We start from the raw sequence: 26295 nt of genomic DNA on the forward strand, positions 1-26295 counted from the left end.
ATTCACAAGAGTATTTCTCTAACACTAGAAGTGTTAGAGAAAGAAAAATATATAATAGCTTTTCTTTGCCAAAAACTGAGGCATCTACAATATTGACTTCAATGAAGAGAACACAAGCCAAAAGTTCCATTTAGCTTACAGCTGTCTACCTGGCTGTTCTTCAAAAGCTTCAAGACTCCACCCTGTCTGCTGAGACATTTACTACATAGAGGACTCGTGGGATGATGCAGTGTGTGTCCATGTCTTTATGGACATGCTGTTTGCTCCCACTGAACAATGCTCACTCCCTTCCCCAACAAACTGAAAACGTTCTCTTCATGCAGTAAAGTAAATACACATTGTTTTCCAATGTGTTCAGTGACTAAATCTTTCTGAGTTTGAAGCAGATAAAGACATGGTATTTGGCTGAGAGTGTGGCACATGACTTCAATCCAAGCACTGGGAACTGGAGGTAGGAGGATTAGGACTTTGAGATTATTCTTGGCTTCATAGCAAGTTTGGGGCCAGCCTGGTCTATATGAGATCTTGTTTGAAAACACAAAGTAGAACAAAACAAATGAACACAGGCAGAGCATTTCCAGGTGACAGCCCATCCCAGAGGTCTGGCTGAGGGCAATCTCTGTCTCAGAATATTGTTTTGTTTTTATTTGGAAACTTGCTAGGTAGCCCAGGCCAACTTTGAACTCCTGACAATAATCCAGAATGATGCAGGATTACAGGTGTCTGTGTCACCACAGTACCACTTGGTACTGTTTGTTTATGCATATTTTTTGCCTATATGAATGTATGTGTATCATGCGTGTATCTGGTAACAGAGGAGGCCAGAAGAGGGTATCACATTCCCCGAAACCAGAGTTATAGATGGTTAAGAGCTGCCATGTGAGTGCTAGGAACCCAGATCCTCTGTGACAGCAGCAAAGTTTTCACTGCTGAATCATCTCTCCAGACCCATACTGATTCATACACACTTCCTATGCCATCTGAGAATCAGGCTCTATTAATCTCTATTGAAGAAATACTACTTCAAAGGTGAATTGCTAGTATCATACTCCAGAATAATTAAAAGCATATAATACTTGAAAATAGACCACAACTTCCTGTTTCATACACTACTAGTCTGGTACACCAGCCATCTACTCGTTTTCAATTCCCATCAGTATCATTCTCACCTGGAAGTGAGGCTGGAACACACAGCAGTCGACACTTTTATAATGGCCCTTAAGCAGAGTTAGCTGCTCTCCTGAGTAAACTGCATAAACAGCAATGGTGCTGCCGTACGGAACAAAAACAAATTCTGAGCTGCAGCCACAGGAGACGGTGAATTTCAGTCCTTTCCTACTGTCATTACAAACTTTGCCATAGTTCATCTGCAGAATTAAAATCATAATGTTACTCATTTTTTAAGTCTCAGTTAAAAAAGCAACAAAGACTGAAAAAAAATACTTTCTCTTATTATCACATTATATAGAGAGGGCCTTTAAATTTAAAGAAACTAATGTCTTAATAAAAACAAGAGTCAATGATACAAACACACATTTTATATTTGAGGGAATAGAAATTGTGAATAAACCCACAAGGGAGGGATGATACAACTAAGTCAAACTTGAAGAATTACTCCCAACTGTCAAACTTTCAAAAATCCCCCCACACCTCTCCTTTTGGTAACCTGAAGACAAAACTCAGAGCCTCACGGATGCTAGGTGAGACTTCTAACCTTACTAAATCCCCAGCTTCTGGTTTGGCTAAAATTTTAAGAAACCTTCATATTGACAAAAAGTAAGGAGAAAATGTTACTGGCGTCACATAATTTGGCTATTCCTTCAAATAAGACAAATGGTTTAGTACAAAAAAATAGCAAGATGTCTCTTTTGGGTGGGCTGAACTTTTCATAAGAAAGTGTTGTGACAAAACCAACACGCTGTACATGGGGCTACCACAATCACTCTAAGTGTGCGGGTGAATGGTCCAATCTTCACTTCTATCAAAACTAACTCACTAACAATAAAGATATCCTTACTTCTTGATCTAGTAATTACTCCTGGGAATTTCTCTTAAGGAAACACTTAAGCAGCGGAAAGTAATATGCCCAGAGGACTCAACACAGCACAATGGCAAACAACTGAAAATTGAGATAAGCTTGTGCTTCTAGCCACCCGGTGGCAGCAGCAGTGAAGTACATGGAACACTGGACTTGAGTTTTAAAATCTCTTTGTTAGAGGGTCACTCAGATCTAACCTCTAAGTGCTGGTCCTCTCATCTGCTAAATGGAACCACCACCACCATTTCCCATAGTGTCTTTGTAAAAACACAAATGACATCATGCACATGAGAGCACCTGGGAAGTGAAGGTAGCCAGCCGTTATGTCCAGACTTATTAATTGAGAAGAATTACTTAGGAAGAACACTTTCACTTCCACCTGATGAGCCAGTCTGTACCATTTGACTATGGGGAGGTGTGGCTCTAGAAGCTAGAGTGGGCCATAATCAGGGATGGGCAGGAGCTTAGGGGTGAGGGGAGAGCAGAACACACACATAGGAAAAATTACTGCTGGTTAACATGAGAACGGGGAAAGGAACAGGAGGAGGAGGGAGTTGAGTTAGTGAACACTAAGGCTGTCTGAAATATCCTTATGCAGACCTACTACTGAAGGACTTTGAACACAGGTACCATGCATGGGTGGACACTGCCTCCCACAGAAGACACAGTGAAGTAAAAATCTCAGTGCCAGACATGGGATACTTTCCTACAAGTTACTGGTCATCGAGACTCCAGAGGTCCTTAAAGCAACAAAGAATATAGCGTAGCTATTGCTTTTGGTTGCCCATCATAATGGTATGATCCTATTGCTGAAGATGCCATTCATTTTGGATGCATACATAGAGAAACCAAGTTAGAACTGATCCAGAAACTTCATCCATGCTAGTGAGCTTTTATAGTGTTGGAAGGTGCTATGCAGGCTTCTGGGAGAGAAGAGTTACTAATAGTATTACATAGTGATGAACCCTGAATGCAATAACACCAACCTGCCACGGCAAATGGGCTCACTGGAGTAATAGTAGCATGAAAGATCCTTGCATAATCAACTCTTTTCTGAGTGGATTTGAGGCCAGCCACTGTTACTGCGAACCCGATCAAAAGCCTATGGCTGTGGGAATCATACGTCCTATTACCAAGTGGACATGGCATCACACAGCCTTCTAAATATTAGTGTTTACACCCATAGTTCAGTGCTGCTCTCAATCTTGGTCAGAGGAGTGCAAAAGCTCAGAACTGACCGAGTGCTGAGAATAAGCGACTGCTGCATGCTTAGTCACGCCAATGCGACACCTGTATCAACCCTGGAAGACTCTGGAAACATCACAGAGGAGAGGGCAGAAAGGAGTGAACACGCGGAAAGGCTGAGTAATTTGACCAATGAATCTTGACCAGTAAATGTCAGACTCAAATACTGCTTCTGAACTACGCTAACCGAACCACTGAAACACTATGTTCTGATAGTTTTCTTTCATTGTATGAAGAGATGGTCACAGTGCACTGCAAGACAAATAAGCCCTGGGTATTCTGGGAGCTTCTAAGATAGGGTAGAAAAATCAAAGACAGGCTGAGCCTGAGATGAACCTTGGAAGCTGAGAAGCAGCAGCAGGAGGGGTATTCTAAAGAGAAGGCCGCATGTGTGCAGCAGAATAGAAAGGCAAGGGAGTGGGCAGATCTAAATCTTATGGAGTTTAATACACTAAAGGTGGGGACATGGGAAAGTGGCAAAGCTGGAGAGCTGGAATGCACAGCTTATACAACAGGTGAAGGCATCGTCAGTTGGAAAAATACAAAAACTTGGAGGACCAGGGAAAGACATCCATTGGGAAAAGCTAGAACAGTTAGGACATTAGCGTAATTAAACAGACATGAGCCCAGCAGGGACACAAAGGGAAACTAACAGCACTGTGGCTGGCTTAAACGAAATGAAATGAAAACGAAAGAACAGTTTCAGTTCCTTACATAGTCACACAAAACAAAAGATCGCACCAATGACCAGTCTCGGTTCCCTATGTCATCACACAATACGAAGGGCAACACCAATGACCAGTCTCGGTTCTCTACATCATCACAATATGACAGATAGCACCAATGACCAGTCTCGGTTCCCTACGTCATCACACAATACGAAGGGCAGCGCCAATGACCAGTCTCGGTTCTCTACATCATCACAATATGACAGATAGCGTCAATAACTACGACAGACCTCACCAATTCCCATTCTGAATTTTTATCTTCTTTCATTGTACCAAACTTGTCTCCTTATGAACTTGCTCTGCAGGAATTTGCTCTATACTTTAAGGCGTGTTCTCCAGACTTCAAACCGCGGAGAGATTATATCACTAATCATTAAAGATCCATTAAGGATCAGGTGAAGGGAAAATTTTAAAAATTCTATTTCTATTTGTTATCTAAAAAACAAGAAATTAAGCTTTACTAAGATTAATGTGTAAACTCAATATTTGTATATAGTTTATAATTAAACATACTGGAAATGCGTACTTACACATATTTATACAAATAAGGCAAAAACATACAATTACCACTACACTCTGCCCTCTATTTGGCAGCTCAGTACTACATTTTTAACGTTTTTTTTTTTTTTTGTTTTTTTTTTAGGTAGACAGTATCCATGATTTACAAAATGATGACACCCAAACTGAAAAGAGTATTAATTAAGTAAAACAGGGTGGAATTTGTTTTTTGATCTGCAAGTCATTTACAAATTTTAAGACAAGGTTTCTCCTCAGAGTTGACTTTTTGGGATCAGTGTCTCAAGTCCCTTCAAGTGTCTTTTGTAGGAGAGAGTCTAAGTTAGCTTTGTGTGTCTCTTTATGAATAACTTACTTTGTAAAGCCCATTAAAAAGTCTACTTTCCGCTCTAAACCCACTATTCTAGACATGGAGTCACTGGCAAACCCCTAAGGCATAGCACTCATGCCACAGGGGACAAACATGGAATAAACCATACTAACCGTGGACGTTTGTATTTATCACATGAAACTTTGACACAGATTGTAGAACACTTTTCCAGGATGATTCTGTCACACTTCTCTATTGAAAGACTTTTACTCGCTCTCCATCTTGCCCAAGCCTTCCTCAAACTGACTAAAGGACCACTCCACACAGTTACACAGAAGGGGTGGAGGATGCAGTTAGCAGTGAGTGCTGGCCTGGCAGGCACAAGTCTGTGCATCTGTGCCCATCACCGCACACACAGACATTCATATCAGTATTAGGCACAAGCCTGCAGATCTGTGTCCATCACCGCACACACAGACATTCATATCAGTATTAGGCACAAGCCTGCAGATCTGTGTCCATCACCGCACACACAGACATTCATATCAGTATTAGCATTAGAAATACTAGTATCAATAGTAGTAGTCAAAGAGACCCCTCCAGCACTTTACAGAGAATTATTAGCTAGAAAAGATGGGTAAAGAAAAGGAGATGACTCATTTTAAATGTAAAATTTGACTGTTGGTAACTTCATCTGTAGCAGCTCTCAATCTTTTAATGAGAAGCATCTGAGTACACCCTACTACAACAGTTCCACAGTAAGAGTGGGGAATGTGCCAGGGGTGCCAGGTGGGATGGCTTGCCTTATCTTCAGAGTTAGTTGTTCACGCCTAAAGCATCTTTTCAAAATACATTACCAGCTGTGACTCAAGAGAAGCAATGAAGTCACAGCTATGGAATGTAATACTATGTATACGAATGCACATAAGATGTACAACACGGATCCGTTTACTGAGAATGAAGTCCCCTCTATAGAAAATGTAATACTACGTATACGAATGCACATGAGATGTACAACACGGATCCGTTTACTGACAAGGTCCCTTCAAGTCTCTCACCAGTGTGTTCTTCCCGTTGGAGCTGTTCCAGAGCCTCATTCGGTTATCTGTGCCAACAGTGAGCAGGTGAAGCCCATCACTTGTAAAACATAAGCCATTAACTTTCCCATTGTGAGCAGTGTTGGCTGCAACGAAAACACATTCAGTTTACCTTTTTCTGTGTTAAGCTTATTTGAAACACGTTAAAGAATAACTAATGAATTACTTAAAATAGAAGTTGAACATACTCAAAATTAACCAACCTTTAGGCTGTGTAAGTAAGATAAGCTACATTAAAAGAACCATGAATATAGAGGAAAAGGATAGGCAAAATACTTGCCAAGTATAATTTTTTCAGTAACTAAACTGTACTGTCTAATTCAATTAAATGCAAAGTTTAATGCCAAAACTTTAAACACTTTTCAACCCTTTTATATATTTCCCTCTAACCTAGAAATCATTTGACAAAGTATTAAAAATCTGCAATGGTGGTGCATGCCTATAATCCCAGCATTTGGGAGGCAGGAGGAGGAAGGAGGGCCATTTGTTTTAGGCCAGCCTGGGTTCAGTCAAAGCGCTATCAAGAGAGAAAAGAAATTAAAAAAAAGAAAGGAAAATATTAGTGTTTTCTAACAAAAGAAAGTTTAACAGGGGAAGGAAAACTGTTCCAGTCTTATAAAAACGTGTATCACTTTTACAATGGAAAAACAACAACAACCGAGGAGCTCTATCCCATTTCATCACACGGTCATCCTATAGATTTCTAGTCTAGAATGAGTGGACACCACTCCACAGCGATGCAATCCCTTATGAAAACACAGTTGAGCCGCAATGTCCCGGGGAATCACACCTGACTTACACTCACCACAAACTGTAGTTTTTATGGGGACATGAAAGCACAAAACATCACCATTTCTTTGTTCTACTGTAGCTTTCTGTGTAAAATCGAATTTACACAACTGGCCTTAAAGCAAAAATGTTTGCAAACCAAGTTGCACGAGGAGTTTTTATGTTTGAAACTTTGGAGGCAAAAGAAGTCCACAAAGTTATTTGGATCTTAGGAGAAAGAAAACCACAGTTAAGTTTGATTTAGAAACTGACTCATGGTGAATGCCATTTACAAAAAATAAAATAAAATTATTTTAACTTGTCAATATGTACTTACTATTTGATTTCTACTTTAAAAAGCCACCATAAAAACCATTACTGTATTTCTTTCTTTCTTTCTTTCTTTCTTTCTTTCTTTCTTTCTTTCTTTCTTTCTTTCTTTCTTTCTTTCTTTCTTTTTTTTTTTGTTGTTGTTTTTCGAGACAGGGTTTCTCTGTGTAGTTTTGCGCCTTTCCTGGAACTCGCTCTGTAGACCAGGCTGGCCTTGAACTCACAGAGATCTGCCTGCCTATTCCTCCCTAGTGCTGGGATTAAAGGCGTGTGCCACCACCGCCTGGATCCATGACTGTATTTCTATATGAACGTGGTCTTTGTTACCTGATTCAGCAGCTTGTGACTTCTTCCCATTATGCTGATCAAGAGTGAGCAAACATCCTGATGCTCTTCTCACATCCCATAATTTTACTCTACTGTCAGCACTGAGAAAAAAAAAAAATTAACTCTTATGTTGACATAACGTAGCTAGGGTAATGACTCCACTCTTTACTTTGCCAGCATGAACACGGAGGTTTCACTCTATAGCACAAATATATTCCTACAATTGTACTGTATTCTTATTTTCACCAAATATTCAACATTCAAACTCAACAGTCCCCAAAAAATAGCAAAGAAAGGTAACTTTTCTTATCAGATCACAAGAACAAAATTCTGCTGTCACATTAATTATGACATATTTTCTACTATTTCTCAAATGCTATCTAGACAATCATGCAGTTAAGTAATCTCGTCGTTTAAGCATTTATTTTGTATCCATTTGGGATATCTTGCTTTTTATATTAAAAGTTTGAAAATAAGATACATAATGATTTATTATATATCTTTTCATTTGCTTTTTGTGCTCAAATAAGTTTTTGCTAGAAAACTATATTTACTATCTTCTAGAAACTAGACATTTCACTATCTTTCAAGTGAAACAACAAAGGCAAAGATAGATTATGTATCAATTTCTCCTCTAAGAAATACCCAGTAATAACATGTGATCCCAATCTGATCCATTCATCCATCATGTCTTCTTAAGGACCTTAACAATACTCTTTAAAAACTCTATTTTACTTATTTACATGTGTTTGTGTGCATGTGTGTGTGCATGCATGCGTGCATGAGCTCACGCCAAAAGATCAAAGGACAACTTTCGTGAGCTGGTTCTCTCCTCCCACCACACAGGTTCTGGGGAATGTACTCAGGCTGGCAGCCTTGGCAACAAGTGTCTAAGCCATTGTTCCAGTCCTAGACGTCTTTTGATAGTTACAGTCTAGACGTCGCTGTACCTCAGACATCACATACTTTTTACCTCTTCAAGTCATTGATCCCTCCTACAGTGTGTGTGTGTGTGTGTGTGTGTGTGTGTGTGTGTGTGTGTGTGTGTATGTGTGTGTATGTGTGTGTGTGATTTTCTTTGATTTAGGAGGGCCTCTACAACTTCCATATGTTGAGGTACTTTCCTTTAGACACCCAAAATCACTATCTGTGTCATGTGATGTTTAGGTTTCTGTACCTTGGTAAAGCTGTAGTCTATTTCTTGTACTGAGCACAGTTGTCCCGCGGTCCCATGTACTTGTAGCCAACCCCTCTCGCAGAGCCTATCATTCTGTGTCTTTACTATCTCACCGTCCAATGAACAGCCTCCACCTTCACACCGTTCAGCCTGACAGAGGGCAAGCAGTCCTGCTCTCTTCCTGTACTAGTTACCGAAGGTCTACTCTACTATTTCTCCCTCCACTGAACAGTCCCCACCCTCACACCACTGGACTTTTTCCTGTACTAGTTACCGAAGGTCTATACTATTTCTCCCTCCACTGAACAGCCCCCACCCTCACACTGTGGACCTCTTCCTGTACTAGTTACTGAAGGTCTACTCTACTAAGGCATTCCAGGATGTTCTGTAGGCACTGGTCTTTCTGACATCATGATCAACCTGTGTCTCTAGTACAATATTTGGAACACGTAGTAGCCATTAAATACTAACAAACTAAACCAACAGATAGGTGGGTACTTGTTTTAGAGCGAAAATGTTGAGTTAAAGAAACTAAAAAAGCCACCTTAAGTGAGTAGCGTTACACCTCCATGTAGGAAATAACAAGTGTCACTAGTGGCACACACAGCTGCATCTGGCTTCGAAGACCTGCACTCAGGCCCTCCCACTGGTGCTGCAGGCTTTACCTGGGGACCATCTACCCAGGGCCCTCCTTTGCATGATCATCCACCTTGAAGGCTTTCACCTTTTAGAACAAAGAGAAAGCAGGAGACCCTCTGTAATTGCATAATCAGCTAGCACTGATTTATGTGTGCTTCTGTAGTCCCAGAGCGGGGGATATGGAAACGAGCCAGTCCTACCTGACCTGATGGGCTCAAAGCTCAGTCGAGAGCAGTGAATGACAAGTACAGTGGAAGGCGACTGAGGGAGACACCCAGTGTCAGCCCTGGCTTACACACATACATGTGCACGTGCACACATACCACACACACAAAAGATGCAAAGCAAATTTTCTTTGCTGGTATAAACTGAAATTTGTTACTCAATATTTCATTTCCAGGTACTAACAACTATATACAACAAAATGTGTATCTTAGGAAAATGCAACCTTTCAAAATGCTTCTAATTATTAATATTAATAATAAAACCAAGTATACTGCACTTTACCTGGCTGTTGCCAAGATATAGTCATGGCGTGGTGACCAGGAAACTGCCAATATTTCCTGTCTGTGACCTGTAAATACAAGTGTATAAAAGGTCTTATAAAGTATTTTAAAAAACCAAGCAAACAAAATGTTAGGCACCAATAATTCTGCCTAACTCACAAAACAGCAAGCATGAACAGCAGTGAAGATAGGATCGCTTCTTAAGCTTGCAGTGTCTACATTTAAATCCTAATGTGAGACTAGTGGGAGGTTTTTAACCCAGGACCTGTTAAAATAAAAGGATTGGCTTCTGCTTTGGAAAAAATACAATTACTAATTTGTATCAATCAGTCCACACAAACGAGGCATCTATCTCTATAATAGAAATGCATGGCAATAAAATATAACCATTTTAAAGAAATAAAATATTTTATAACTTCTTATAAAGTTACAAAAGAAAAAAACTTGATTGAAAAAAGCATTTTAACAGTTTTGTTCCTAGAAAACACAGATGATAAATACATAGAATAGTTTTACCTAGTGGAACTATTCAAACCAGACATTTTCATCTGCCTAGCTTTTTAATCAACAGCGATTATTAATAATAATGTCATTGCTACCCACTGGGCTGGAGAATTGGCTCAGTGGTTAAGAGCCTTATTGCTTTTGCAGTGGACTGGGGTTTGTTCCCAGCAACCACAAGACAGCTCAAAACTAACTTCAGTTCCAGGGAAACTGATGCCCTCTTCTGACCTCCAAGGGCACCAGGCACACAAGTGCTGCACATTCATACACGCTGGGAAAACACTCATACACATGAAATAGTAAAATAAACTAAAAAAAAGGGCTACCCATTCCATCAAGTTTTTCTGGTATATTTATTATGTTCTCAGAGATTGATAAATAATGTGTACTTCTGAATTATATTCCAATATTTCATTGTTTAGAGTTAGGTGATCTATGTGGCTACAAATTAATAAAATTATTTATATTAACATAGTTTCCGCAAAGTATTGTTTCATGACTTTTTCTAAAATATTTGTACTGAGGACAAAAGACTTTTAAATATTAAGAACAAAGCTTCTTCATTAGCCACATTATCAAACAATAGACACAAGACACATCTAATAACCTAAGTTTCATTACTCATTTACTTTAAAGGTAGAAACAGCTCAAGGCTTGCAGCTGGATTTTCTATTTCCCATATCCCGAGTTTCCCTTACAGTCATTGTTCATAGAAATATCTCAATAGTTCAGTCTGACAAGAATAATGCACAGAAGGACTTTTATTTCTCTGTTGACTTAACAACTAGCACAAAATGCATCAGTCACATCATTGACAAAGAACACATTGTTAGTAGTGTTTCTCTTTACTGAATAGTTTACTCAAAGTTATAGTTGTTCCAAATTTAAAAAAAAAAAATACCCTGTAGAATGTGAGAACAGGATCCAGACTTTAAGTCACAAAGTTGTACCTTGGGTCCTCTAGTACCAACTGTTAAAGAGAAAAAGGAAAGGTTTTATGTAATATTTATTTTAAATTATAAGATCCCATCAAATTACCATTGAGAACCACAACATTCCCACTGTATCTACACAGAAATATAAAATGTATGTCACAATACATTTACAAACATCTAAACCATCTTGAACATTTATGACTACAGAAGTGTTCCTGTGTTATCACTTTACTCTCGAGAACTGTGTGTTCCACAGCCTACTCTCATTCCAACAGCTACAGATCTGCATAGGCTGTCGGGCTAGTTCAGAGACAGCTGAGAGGTAACCACGGGAACACATCACAGGAAGTCTCTAGCAGCACTTGAGTGTGTGTATAGCTCTTTGTCACTTTACCACATGAAATCATTCAATTTCAGCAGTGTTTTCCCTAGCTAAGACTATTGCTGTCCCTCCAGCTCTTAGAAACAGCTTCGTAGATGAACAGATCTTGAAAACCCCTAAGTGTCTAGCTGTTATAGATGGAACAACTGATTGATGTTCAGCTGTGAGGAAACTCATGCAGTACCCAGGAATAACCAAGTCCTGGGGACCAGATACCCAATAGGAGGTTAACATTTTCTTTCTTCTTTATGCATTAATTTTTTGTTGTTACAGGATTCATATAAATGCCTATTTGCTTTCAATCACGATCTTAAAAAGAAAGAAGTTTTCCTTTTATTGTGTTGAACTGGAAAAGTTATAAATTAACAAAACATTTCCTTTGTGTGTGTGTGATCGGTCGGAGTGTGCCGAGGTTAGAGCACAAGCTGCTGTAGTCACCTCTGCCCTACCACGTGGGCTCCAAGGATCAAATGCTAGGTATCAGGCGTGGCAGCGGACAGCCCTACCCATTGAGCTACTTCACCAGTCCAAGTTGCCGTATCTGGTTCACGTAAAATACTTTTAAAGTTTAGTACCTCAAAAGAACTCCTCAGGGAACAGACACAAGCTGAGGAAAAAGAAAAGGAGAGAGACTTGATACTCTCAGTCTTTGAATCCTAGATAATAGCATGTGCTGGACTTATACTAACTAGTTTACAATGTTTAAAATAATCTTTCCCTGGGTTAAAGTTTTAACTAACTAACCCTAAAATGGGAGTTTCCTATACGCTAAGAGGCAAAAGGATGTGTACACACCTGCTATCAGAGAGTGCTTGGTGGCTACTGGTGACATATGATGACTATAAACTGTTTCCTCAAAATTATACACATCTGCAGCCTGTTAAACAAGAGATGTTAAAAATGTGTAAAATCGAAGCAACAAATTCTCTTTCCCACATTTTAAACATATTTTTAATTGACTGTTAGTAATTCATGAACTAAAACACAACAGATCCTAGAAATTAAGGAAAGACAAGCCTCTCACCACCCCCTCCAGTAGGCTAGCATCTCCATCGACAATTTAGCTAGCTAGCAACCTGCCTCTCCCAGCCACATGGCCTCAGTTTCCAGGATGCTAATCACTCCTTTGGAAGGATAAATTGCAGTTATCTGTAACCATAGCATCTATCCTTTTGGCTTTCTTCACCAACTACTCTAGGGCTCTTAAACAAGCCCCAGAGTCCCTAGCACTCTTTCCTGCTCATTTTTTTCCTAGTTGCATTCACTACAACCAGGCTTTAGTAATGACTGCCAGCCTACAATGTACCATTTCTTTTAACTAGTTGACTGCAATATCCTGTAGCATTTCCAACTTCCTCCTTGTCCACAAACATCTCTACACATTCACAACAGGTGATTAGATCTTTTAGTTCAGAGAAAATGAAAGCCACTGAATCAGAAATCTCCCAATCTCTCAGACAGCCAGTCACTTAAGCTTTTTCCTTTTGCTTAAGCTTTTTCCCTTCTTAGTGGAAACAGTCCTTCTCCCATTTAACAAGCTAATCTCTCTGCTGCACTCAGACCCCCTCAAAACTGTGGCAATCTCAGTCTAAGGTTAGCTATGATTATCTCTACTGGGCCATTCCCAGCAGCACTGAAAGTCAAGTCCCCTTCATATTAATATCCCTCAGGACAAAATAAACAAAGCTTATTTCACCCTACACTACCCCTCAATTTTCTTTCCTTCTCTTCACATCAATTTTTGCAATCTTTAATCACTTTCCATTTCTTTTCTAAAACTAATTTATTTAATTTTATTTTATGTGCTATGGTGATATTTTATTTGTGCTGAAATGTGATTTTATTTGTATGTTAATAAAGTTGCCTGGAGATCAGAGCTAAGAGTAAGACATTTAGCAGAAGTCCGGCTTTGGTGGCACATGCCCTTAATCCGATCACATGGCAGGCAGAATCTGTGTGTTCAAGGACACAGTCAAGCGGTGACCCGAACCTTTAATCTCAGTATGAACCATAGAGATCTGGAGGTCTGTATAGACAGGCAGTGATGAGGAAGTCATGTGGTTGGGTTTAGAACCAATGAGAAGGCAGCAAAAGACAAGACACAGGAAGGAGGTCTCTCTCTCAGGGGAAGGACAGCAGTAAGTGGTAAGATAAGGTGGTCTTGGCTCTTGGCTACTGCTTGATCTCTGGGCTTTTAACTCTTGATTTGGCTCTGTGTTTCTTATTTAATAAAACCGTTTAGAATTACATCTACAATGTGCACTGGTGTTTTGCCTGCGTTCATTTCTGTGTGAGGGTGTCAGATCCCCTGGAACTGAAATTACAGACAGTCTTGAGCTGCCATGTGGGTGCTGGGAACTGAACTCAGGTCCTCTGGAAGAGCAGCCAGTGCTCTTATTAGCGGAGTCATTTCTCCAGGCCACACTTACCATTTAACTCACTGCAATCTTAGTTCTGTCTCATTTTCCTTGTTTCTTTTTAATTATCACCAATAGCCTCGTTATTCTATTTGGTGTGTCAGCTTCCTCAACACAGCCGTTCGCCCCACTGTCCTTGAAACAGTCTTTTCCCCTGGCTTCCAGTTTCGAGATGTACAGATGTGCACCTCACTCTCTGGCTACTCCTTTTCACTATTTTTGCAGGGTTTGTTGCCTCTTCTTCTGTCCTATTAACCCTGGTCACCTTCAGGGTCTGTTCTATGCAAGCTTTTTCTCTTCAGCTGAATGTTACTGACTCACAAGTCTCTATTTTCAGTGTCGACCTCACTCCCACATCAGATACAAATAGATCAATTCCCCGACTATCTCCAGAAGGATTTCCTGCAAACCCCTCAAACATCCCATAATTTACCCAATTCCCATTCCAGAACCTGGGACCCACCCTTGTGTGTGTTTGTTGTTGCTGCTCTGAGACTGGGTCTTGCTCTTTCTTCCAGGACTCACAAGCTAGTCCATGCTGGTTTCAAACCCATGATTCTCCTGCCTTAGCCTCCCAAATGCCAGAATTATAGGCATATACCGCATGAGCAGCTGCTGCTCTGTCTGTCTCTTAAAAGCTTCCAATGCCTGCTTTCTCAGGCTCCTGCTGTACATAAAAACACAAGAGTGAAGCATTTGTAAAGTCAAACTTACTTTTACAAACCTTTCTTTTCTCTGAGAACCAGCCTATCAGGGTCTAGATTCCTAGGTTTTCAAAACCTTTAAACAGAACTTTGTTGGTTTTGTCAATGGAGGATTGGTTTAGCTATAAGGTACTCCATTGTGGTCAAAACAGGAAGTTTACAACATTCAGTCTTTACCATATATGTTGCATTCCGTTCTCTTTCTTTCCTTCCTCCCTCCCTCCCTCCCTTCTCTTTCTTTCTTTCTTTCTTTCTTTTTCTTTCTTTCTTTCCTTCCTTTCTTTCTTCTTTCTTTCCTTCCTTCCTTCCTTCCTTCCTTCCTTCCTTCCTTCCTTCCTTCCTTCCTTCCTTCCTTTCTTTCTTTCTTTCTTTCTTTCTTTCTTTCTTTCTTTCTTTCTTTCTTTCTTTCTTTCAGACAGAGTCTTGCTATATAGCCCTGGCTAGCACAGAACTTAATATCTAGATCAGGAAATGCCAACTCTAAAGAGATGTCACATTTCTATAAAGAGGTTTTACAGATGGGTACATATAAAGCTGAGGAGGAGGAGTACTATAAACTATATTTTACTAATTATATAATTCTCATCTCTACTATTTTTACTAAGCTATATTATAAAAACTTCCTTTACCTGCAAGTTCGTAATCAAGAGGGGAAAAGTCTAATTCTCTTCCTTAGCTCAAGGTTTTCAAATAAGAAGGGCATTTGCGAAGGTTTTGAATGCTGATTACATGCTAGGCCTTGTGCTGGGTATTTTATGTATGTTGGCTCATTTAACCCTCAAAATCATTCTAGAAGGCGCCATCTTGGCCCTTGTCTGCAGACGAGGGAACAGAGATGCATTTGCCCACTGTCAGAATGTTAACCAGCAGGAGTTAGTTAATCAGGACATAAGCCCAACCACCTAGGTCTCCTTAACTACACTGCTTTCACATCTGACACACACAACACCTTAGCAAGAAACCACACCAGTATCAGTGAGGATTCCATTTTCCATTACTGTACACAGCAATTTGGAAAGGTTTTACTGTACTTACCTGCAATGTATTCGTATCCCACACTTTCAGAGTTTTATCGAATGAGCTGGATGTGAAAATGCCTGTATCATGGGGATACCACTGAACCGTTTCCACGCTGTATTTGTGAACGTCGGGATGGCTTCTACAAAACAGCAATTGGTATTTAGAGACTGCCGACTGGAGTGAGTTTCACATGTATTACTATGAAAAAGTAGCAGACGTGGGCAGGAAGATACGGATCGCTACACTTACATCACACCCCCGTTCAGAAGGGGAGAGGGAATGTCTAGGCATCTCCTGGTTAAGTTCCCACAGTGAGATGTTGGGGGCTTGCCTTCTCTAAGGCTAATCATGTGGGCTATTGGGTATCACTCACTCCTGTATTGTACAGTCGGGGGGGGGGGAGGGGGGGGTTGGCCAACTACAGTGGACTTCTTTCACCTTGCAGGTGGCAGTGGTTTTCCTTACTAGAAGAACTACATCTTTGGCAATTCTTTTCTCACCTATCATTATTAGAACTGTGGAATGCTTCACACACTGCCATGGGAATCCATACAATACTGTTTACCAAGAAACTTACTCTGGGACAAAAGAATGCAATTGGTGGGTGTCAATGGGATCTGCTAGTTTCACGTAATTTATCATGCAGTTACATATATCATCTTGTGAAAGGCTGTCCTGCTTAAAAAGACAGGGTGTATTCTCTGAACCAGTCATCAACACAGTATGTATGCCACCTTACTTTCCTCAATCTTAAATAAACTGGCATTGTAATACTTTTGAGATAATGAAGGAAATCTGAACACTAGATATTTGATTCCAGGGATTACTGTGTATGTGAGATAGTGGTACTAGGGTTACATTTACCAAAAAAGTCTTCACTTCAGTGACACAAACAAGTAATTATGGATGCAATAATCTTATTTGGGATTTACTTTAAAATAATCTTGAAACTGGCCGGGCGGTGGTGGCACATGCCTTTAATCCCAGCACTTGGGAGGCAAGAGGCAGGCAGATCTCTGTGAGTTCAAGGCCAGCCTGGGCTACAGAATGAGTCCCAGGATAGGCTCCAAAGCTACACAGAGAAAACCTGTCTCAAAAAAACAAAACAAAACAACAAAAACAAACAAACAAAAACCCTGAAACTAGATAAGTATGTGGTGGATATGAAACAAACTGCTTGTGACTGACAGTTGTGAAGGTTGGGTGATGAGTAAATAGGTCATTATACTGCTTGCTATATTTGTACATGGGAGAAATTTCCAATAATAAAACAAAAAAGTTTATAGACCATTATGTAACTCTGTGCAAACAGGATCACTATGGGCTCTAATTCCCAAGAGTGAAGGTCTAAGTCTCAATACTAGACCAAGGACCCTGAGCATTTGTACTGCTGAACAGAGACAAGGTTCTGAAGGCCTGCTCTGGCCTTGAGACAGATGTACATAATGCTCAGTCTGCAGTGACTACCCATGTTTCTATATTTGTGCGCATGTGTATGTATGTTAACTAACTTTACTATTTTCTCCATCATTTTGTATGGGTTAACTGTATACTTGAGCCCACAATTTTATAATTCTGATATTGTAGATACAACATTAGGTTACGTCAGGACTGCATTTTTAAAGGCTATGAGGGAGGCATATACAGATGTTGGACAGGCAAATGTGTGGATGGCAGTAGACAGGAGCCTTTCCTTCTTTTTCTCCTAAGGATTCAAACTCCTCCTAGTTACAGGGAACCTATGTTTTGCTGAGAGCAAGTACCTACTTTCTGCTATAGAAATCGAGGGACTCTACACATTGTCTTTTCCTGTTCCTTGGCACCAAGGGCAAAGCTGTGTGCTGAGCTTTATTGATCTGTTTGGAAGTCTGAATCTCCAGGTCTGAATGGAAATCCCCTGAGGAGAGTCAGCCACTAGTCAGGGCTGCAGAACTGGGCCTATGTTGGTCACACGGACCAAAGTTCAAAGGGAATTACTTCTGTAGTGTGACCTTGGCTGTGTTCCCTGATGTAGCCTTTCTTTCTTTCTTTCTTTCTTTCTTTCTTTCTTTCTTTCTTTCTTTCTTTCTTTCTTTCTTTCTTTCATTTGGGAAGTTTGGTTCTCTAATTTTCTCCACAATTTCATGAGATACAATCATCATTCCAATAAGTCTATTTAAAATAAGCAGAATCAACTTTGATATGCTCTAAGAATCTTGATTTCAATAAAGACTTTCTGATGAGTTGTTTTAAATAAAACCAGTCCTTATTGTAGAAATACAAACAAAAGCTCATTTATATTTTAATTTAAATTTTAGAACAGGATACAATGTTGTATTACTCTCTTATATATGATGTCATTCTTGTGTACATTTAGTAAGAATTTTGGTAGTAGAATCTTTTTAATGCTCAAGAACAAACAAATTAAGTATACCAACAATAAATATTACAAAGTGGCCTAAGCCAAAATACTAACAATAAACTTTCTGAAATTATTTTTTAAAATGATATTGTAAAATAATCATTTTGAAATGCAAAGTCATAAAGTTTGAACTTAGGAATAAAAGTCAGAAACACTAGATATTTACTTATGTTACATATCAAAAAAACATCAAATCACATTTCTTCATGGAGTAACATTATATAGCACATATATACATATATGTCAAATATATAAAATATACCTATTTCACTATTTAATAAACTTAATGTGTTAAATTTTAACCTCAGATAACATTAGATTTTAAAATTATTAAATTAAAATTAACTATTAAATTAAAGCCAGGTGGTAGTGGCACACACCTTTAATCCCAGCACTCAGGAGGCAGAAGCAGGCAGATCTCTGAGTTCTAGGCCAGTACTTTAGAATTTACCATTTTCTTTTCATTAAGGTTGAAGGAAGTGTGTAAACGGCTCAAGCCTCTTAAAAAGCAGGTCCCACACCATGCTACCACTCAGGGAGGCTCTAGGCTATTGTTACTAATCTTGGTTGCCCATCATTGACTAGATAGTAAGACAGTATTGCTGAAGAACAATATACCTTGGTTGTAGGACATGGAGAAGTCAAGCTGGAACTGACCCACAACCCTCCTCTCAGCTGGCTAGCTTTCATAGTGTGGGGAGGTGTTATGCAGGCCACTAGGAGAGAAGACTCAATGATACTACCCAGAAATGGACCCTGAATCCTACAATACCAACCTGCCAGACAAGGTGGTGAATGAACAATGTTTTTGGATTTGAGGTCTGTTGCACAGAAAGGAGTTTGTGCCTGGTACTGTAAACTTGGTCAAAAGCCCATGCTAGGGAGTTCAGAGGCTCTGCAGCAACTTACCTACTGCTGTTGTTAAATGGACCTGGTGTCAACTGCCCGTTCTCTCCTACCATGTGGGTGTCAGGGGCAGAACTAAGGTCATCAGGTAGAGTGACAAATGCCTTTACCCACTGAGCCACTTAGCTGACCCCTAACTTTTTCTTTAGCTGTATTCCTTTCCATTTAAACTACTGTAAAAAACAGTAGTTTTTACAGCTTTCAACACGCTTTAAAAATGATTATTACAGAAACTTAGTAAGAATGATGGAGCAAATAAAATTACCTCTAAAACAAAACAAGCTGAGTCTCAGAGAGATTTTCCAAAAACACGTGTTTCTAAAATGAATCAGCACTGTGAACACACAATTATAAATCTCAGGGACACCATGACCTAGGGGCCTTCCCAGTGCTTTGGGAGCACCAACAGCAGGGTGGCTGCTGAGCTCTGCTAGCTGATCCCTATGAGAGCACACCTTGGCAGCTAGTCTCTAAGGCAAAGTTGACTTAAGAACAGATCAGAGATGGTAAAAAAGCTTTAAATGACCCACACAAAAAAAAATTACCAAATAGCCAGGGAAGTCAGGACAAACAGGTATATTTTTAAGTTGAGATTTTTTCTTTAATTTTTTGAGACAGTTTCTCTGTGCAGCCTTGGAGCTGTTCTAGAATCCTCTCTCTAGACCAGGCTGGCCACGAACTCAGAGATCTGCCTGCTTCTGCCTCCTTTGCGCTGGGATTAAAGGCATGCACCATCACTGCCTGGTTCAAGTTGAGCATTTCATTTTTGAGTGAGTAGACAGACAAGAAAGATGGGTGCGAAGTGTGCATGCGTGCGTGCATGCGTGCGTGTGCGTGAGTGTGAATGTGTGTGTGTGTGTGTGTGTGTGTGGTGGGAGGACTGCCTGTACATTTATTACACCCGTTTTTAATCTGTTCCCCATTAACATGAGTTGAAAACTTAGTTTGCATTTATAATTAGCTGAAAGATTCATAAATGAACATTATACTAAGGGGTATTAAAAAACATAGCTACTGAGGTATACTCTGTAGGTACAGAACAAAAAAGACACAATTTTTTTAAAATTTCATTTGAAAGCTGATACAAAAACTGTCTGGAGGAAATCACATGACAAAAAAACCATACTGAATTTTAATTGTTTTTAAGAAAGCATCAAGGGATATCACTGTCAACTGAAAAATTGGCTTATGCCATGCATATGCCTGCTATTTTCATTTCTGCACTTGATGCAAACATACTGAACTGTTTACATATTCACGAGTTACACTTTCAAATACACACCTGCCAACGGTACACACTGCTTTACATGTGTAACAAGGCTGTCTGCTGCTGTTCTCAAGGTCATAGAGCGCAATCACACCGTCTGAGCCACCCGAGAGCATGCTGACAACAAGAGAGTCACATGATCAATGCAGGAAGTCCACCTGCTGATGGCCATTTCCTATCTGCGAATGCTGACCTACATATACCCTTAAGTACTGAGATAACAAGGTCAGTGAATCCTAGCAGACTTCAATAAGCTGGAATTTCTTAACATTTACAGAAGCACAAACACAGAAAAACTCAATCTTCGATCATTTCAAGTTTATCTCCACAACTGCAAAAGAGGAAAGGTGATAGAAATAACACAGCAAAGGCATTTACTTAAGAAAGTAAAACATTACAATATAATTTTACATGTCGTCTTAAATCTGACCTAAATGAAAACAGAATTAGCCTATTACTGACATTAGCTATGTTTACTGACATTAGCTATCTGTTACATCACCTACTCAACCTTTCCACATTTGTGAGAACAGTAATAACCAAGTGGGGGAGGGGCATTTTCACCTAAATGACAAAGCTGCTGTGACAGCAAATGGAAGCTGGCTTCCTCATTCAATTCATTTATCCTACAATGCATAACCACTCTGCTAATGAACTGCGAACAACCCAGGCACGCCCCCTGACCACCTGAAAGGTTAGTCTAGCAGAAGAGATCTTGTATCTACCTCACAAACTGTAAGTTGTAATTGGGACCGCTGTGGCAATAAGCTCCTTTTATTTTAGCTTGAAGCTTCAAGGATGACATCCTCGGTTACATAGTATTTAAACTGGTACCTGAAGGTGGAAGAGAAAGTAGCCAGCGAGGTGTGTGAAAGTCACAATCTAAACCCAGTCTAGTGACTGAGGAAGAAATATATTGCTGAAGTATGGAAGGGAGAAAGGAGAGAGATGAGAGGTCTAAGACCCATACACTGTCTTACATTTTTTGTTTGTTTGTTTTTGTTTTTTTCTGTGTAGCCCTGGCTGTCTTGGAACTCTATAGACCAGGTTGGCCCAGAACTCACAGAGATCCGCCTGCCTCTGCCTCCAGTGCCGGGTTTAAAGGTGTGTGCCACCACCACTTCCAGCTACTCAGTCTTACTTTTAATAGCAAAGGGTGCTAAAAGGAAAACACTGTTCTTCAAACTCGTCTATTACACTGGTAGAGACGGTAAATTATTTGATTAAAAAGTTTTGTAAAATGATTTCTAAATAGTTAAAGTAACATGTAAGTACATATTTGACAACAGAAAGTTCTTTATATTAATTTAACTAACTTGCAGAATTAACTTGTAGAATATTCTTGGTACTTCACATACTTTACCTAGGACCCTTGAATCTGCCTAAGATTGCTACTAGCTTGTTTACTAGCTACTGCTACTAGACTGTTGGCTTTCCAATTATGATTTTGTTCTATTTATTCACATTATCTGAAAAAGAACTTGGAATTTGAAGCTGTAACATTTAGCTGATTTCCCTGGCAGCCGTGTTTTCAGTTTAGAAACTAATAGGTGGCGAATAGCGCAGTGAATTCAGAACAAAGCCGACAGAAGGGAGGACTCTGACTTTTCCGTATACTGGAACACAAACTATCTCACAGTCAATATGTTCACTGTTTCTATCTTTTTACCTCATTCAGGGCACCATTCCTTTCTATTATTTACAAGATGAAAATCTCTTTGAACAATGATCTCTTTTGGATCAAATTTAACTTTAAAGACATTCTGCATTTTATTCCACCATGACACAAAATAAAAACAGGTGCACCTCATCAAGGGTTCTTCAGAAGTCCACACATAGGATCTTTCCGAACCACGACCCTCTTCTTTTCCTTCAGTTACTCACTCCTGCAACTTTTACAAGAATCACCGACTTTCTTTTCTGAATACTGCATAATTCATCACTCGGAAGTACATCGTGACTAAAGGGCTTTGGATTGTTTTAAATGGATACAGACCTTCGCCCACCTTTGGGCTTCTTTGGATTGTTTTAAATGGACACAGACCTTCGCCCACCTTTGGGCTTCTTTGGATTGTTTTAAATGGATACAGACCTTCGCCCACCTTTGGGCTTCTTTGCTCCCTGACTGTTCCATCTCCTGTGATTCATCTATGCTAATACCCAGGTCATTTGTTCTGCAATCTCCAGCTTAAAGTTCCAGACTGAATTAAAATAATGTTAACTTACAATTGGTTTCTTTATTGTGATGTGATACCAACAGACAAACCAATACCTAGATCCACAAAGTCATACATTTACTTTCTATAATTACTGGTCATCATCAACCTTTATATTTCTGTCCTTCTGATCATTCTGGCTATCTGACTTCAATTCAGTAAAATGCCAAAAAAGGGCAATTAGTACAGCACTCCAGAATTCCTGTATGCTACTGACAAACGTCTGCCTTTCGGCCTTGAAAACCACTTGAGTAGATGTCAAAGGCTTAATTCTCAGAGTATTTTAGATTTAAAAAAAAGTCTTCCTTTGGGCAAAAAGTCAAAAGTTCAGTGACAGTGTGACCCTTTCCCTTATACACAGTGACAGTGTGACCCTTTCCCTTATACACAGTGACAGTGTGATCCTTTCCCTTATACACAGTGAGTGTGACCCTCTCCCTTATACACAGTGACAGTGTGATCCTTTCCCTTATACACAGTGACAGTGTGATCCTCTCCCTTATACACAGTGACAGTGTGATCCTCTCCCTTATACACAGTGACGGTGTGACCCTCTCCCTTATATACAGTGACAGTGTGATCCTCTCCCTTATACACAGTGACGGTGTGACCCTCTCCCTTATACACAGTGACGGTGTGATCCTCTCCCTTATACACAGTGACAGTGTGATCCTCTCCCTTATACACAGGGACAGTGTGACCCTTTCCCTTATACACAGTGATGGTGTGATCCTCTCCCTTATACACAGGGACTGTGTGACCCTTTCCCTTATACACAGTTGTAGACCTGTAGACCAGGTTGGCCTCAAACTCACAGAGATCCACCTGCCTCTGACTGCCCAGTGCTGGGATTTAAGGCTGTTGCCACCATGCCTGCCTCTAGTTGTAGATTTTACTCCAAGTAGACAGTTTTATTTTATTATAGTTTCATATTTATTCTGCTTGCTTGTGCTGGTCTTCTCTGTGTATTCCTGTCATGTGCAGTCTGGGTCTTCTTGGCCTTTATTCTGTTTGTCTGACTACCTTCAAATCTATTCTTCTTTTCCCTTTTGGATGAGGGGCTAGTGCTGGAATTGAACCTATAGCCTCACACATGAGGGGCAAGCACTCCACCACTGAGCTACAGCCTAGCCCTTGTTTCCTTCCTTTCTGATCTTAAGTTCCCACTGCTCGTCTTCCATTTCTAAGGAATTACACCTTGTATTGATTTGCTTGTGTTCTTTATACTTTGGTTCATTTCTGAAATATTTTTCTTTCATTTCTAATTTTTCCTGGGTTTGATAACCTCATTTCTGAGATCAGTTTGAATTTACATTATTCTTTCATGGATTCAACCTTTTAAAATTGTTTTGGGGTTAGGCTAGAGATGAATCAGTTGGTAAAGTGTCTGCCACACAAACATGACGACCTAAGTTCAGATGCCTCAGGAGCTGCACACACACACACACACACACACACACACACACACACACACACACACACACAGGAAGAGAGAGAGAGAGAGAAAGAGAGAGAGAGAGAGAGGATAAAAAACTTACTTTTTGCTCGTTTTGAGATATTAGATTAGCAGTCTCACATGTTATGGCATAACCTGTCTGACATGTCGTCACTATCTGGAGTGGCAGTCAGTTCTCCTTATTCTCTTAGCTCTTACATCTCACCTCTTATTTTTGCATATGTTCCCTACTCTTTCAGAAGTTAGAATTTAGATTTAGAATTTGGATTTTTGAATCTGGATTTAGAATAACATTTAAACTTTTATCTTCAAAAAATCCTCCTTCTAAAATATATTTTCTTTCCTTTTGATAAGATAAAAACAGAAGCCTCTAATTAGAGATTTTCTGGTTCCGTTCATGTCCTAAACTCTCATCTGGGATGTCTTTTCCTCTTGTGTCTATCATGCAGACTGCTCAAGCTGGACTCCATTCTTCAGTGCGGGGCTGTTCTGCAGGGAGCTCTGACCTATTAGCTCCTAGGAGTGATTACAGGGGCCACACTGAGCTCCTTCCAGCCTCAGGTGGGCCCTTAACTCACCTGTAACTGAGTGTGACATGCTGTCTGGGGTCAGCTGCTGTAATCAGACTGGCTGCTAAGCTTTTAGCTGCCCCACTGGCATTTGTGGATGATCAGATGAGATACCCCATCACTTTTTGATGGCTCCCCTTCCTCCACGTGTAAATGCTGACAGCACACACATCTTGGAGTTTCCAGGGTTTGTTTCCACTTACTCATGGTTTGTGATTTGTGTGGATTCTCTATGATCCGATGACTCTGAAGGTCTGATCGTCCTGCCTTCATCTCCTGAGAGCTGGGATTATAGGTGTTTGTCACCATCCCAGTCTTTGTGCCAAACCCAGGACTATGTGCATGCTAGGCAAGCACTGTACCAACTGAGCTACATCCTCAGACTACTGTGTTTTTGTTTCTTCACCAGGTACTGTAAATGCATTCTCAGTGTAACACAAATGATTTTAAATTGAATTGGTATTTACAATAATGTGAAATATTTTTATTAAAATAATTCCCAAAAGATTTCCTTTGAGTTTAATTATAGCATGAAGATTTAACCATTATTGAAATTAAATGACTTTCTATTTGGTATCTGACACTAATATTATTTAACCCTGAGGTCAGCATTCTGCTAATCATGACCATATTAAAGAGTCAGGGCATTATTTTTATATTAAAAAAAGGAAACTTACAAGAGATGAATAAATTAAAAGAATTTATAAGACATACAAAACTTAATCTTCATAGGGTGGTATACAAATGTATTATTTATAGTTGAACCTACTAAAAATGTAGTCTATGGATAGTCTTCTTAAAATAACACCTAATTGTGGAACTGTGTACTGGTCTACCAGATCTGTGCATTCTCGTTTTGACTGTGTATTTTAATGCTTTTGCTACAGTGTTCGTAGTGGATGATAATGTTAATATAATATAGTGAACAATTTACACAAACACTGATTTTTCTTAAAGAAAACACTTGGCTTTCAATTTGACATATACTTTCATCTTTATTTCTTCTTGCTACTAAATGGAATTAAACACACTATGTCTTAGCAAACAAAGAAATAAAAAGCTGTAGCTTTCATCAGGTATTAAAGGGAAAGTTACTGTGCTAAGTGGCTCAGACTTTAGATGCATCATGAAGACGTTCTTCAGCCTACTTTCCTCAAACATATTTCACACATACGTAAACTGGAATCCACCAGTTCGGACTGACTCTGCTAACCGGTTACTGAACCTCACAGGTTATAGAACCACTATGCCAAACAGCTGGCTGGAATACTAGTATATTTTCCCCACTGGCACCAACGACCAAAAGAAATCAGCTGTCCTTTATTCCTTGGATATGCGTCTGTTTTATAAAGGAGTACCCCACAACGGTCCCTGAACAGGAAATAATCATGTTTTGCCTTGAAAAGCCAGGCAAAAGATTGTGCACCCTCTTTTTTATTAATTTTTTTAAAATTTATTTTACATACCAACCACAGTTCCTCCCCCTCCTCTCTTCCAGTTCCCTCCCCCCACCTCCCATTTACCCTCCCCATCCACTCCTCCTCCATTTAGAAAGGGGCAGGTCTCCCATGGCATATCAAAGTTGAGGCAGGACCAAGCTCCTCCCCTTGCGTCAAGGTTGGGCGAGGCATCCCAGCCTGGGGACTGCGGTTCAAACAACCAGCTCAGTGTTCCATCTTTTAAATGTAACCATGTGCTAAAAGAGAACTCTGTTCATCACACACCTCTTACACACTATTATTATGGCAGAGGTTAAAGTAGAAAGTGCAAGTCTGCCAGACCCATCCTGGCTTATGTTAAAGTGAATGACAATACTTCCCTGTGAAACAAAAACTCT

At 39.8% G+C, this 26295-nt stretch overlaps 1 protein-coding gene across 1 annotated transcript in view; it reads right to left on the reverse strand.

The window, feature by feature from the left end:
• Ercc8 (ERCC excision repair 8, CSA ubiquitin ligase complex subunit) overlaps positions 1–26295 on the reverse strand; it is a 39333-nt gene that overhangs the window by 8195 nt on the left and 4843 nt on the right. Inside the window, exons 3-10 of the mRNA XM_059276565.1 lie at positions 20233–20334; positions 15659–15782; positions 12298–12379; positions 11087–11155; positions 9683–9749; positions 7360–7460; positions 5896–6020; positions 1170–1367 (exon numbers count right to left, since the gene is read on the reverse strand). Of these exons, the coding sequence (XP_059132548.1) occupies positions 1170–1367; positions 5896–6020; positions 7360–7460; positions 9683–9749; positions 11087–11155; positions 12298–12379; positions 15659–15782; positions 20233–20334 (868 nt within the window). The remainder of the gene's footprint in view (positions 1–1169; positions 1368–5895; positions 6021–7359; positions 7461–9682; positions 9750–11086; positions 11156–12297; positions 12380–15658; positions 15783–20232; positions 20335–26295) is intronic.

The sequence above is a fragment of the Peromyscus eremicus genome, chromosome 11, assembly GCF_949786415.1.
Source record: "Peromyscus eremicus chromosome 11, PerEre_H2_v1, whole genome shotgun sequence".
Lineage (NCBI taxonomy): Eukaryota > Metazoa > Chordata > Mammalia > Rodentia > Cricetidae > Peromyscus > Peromyscus eremicus.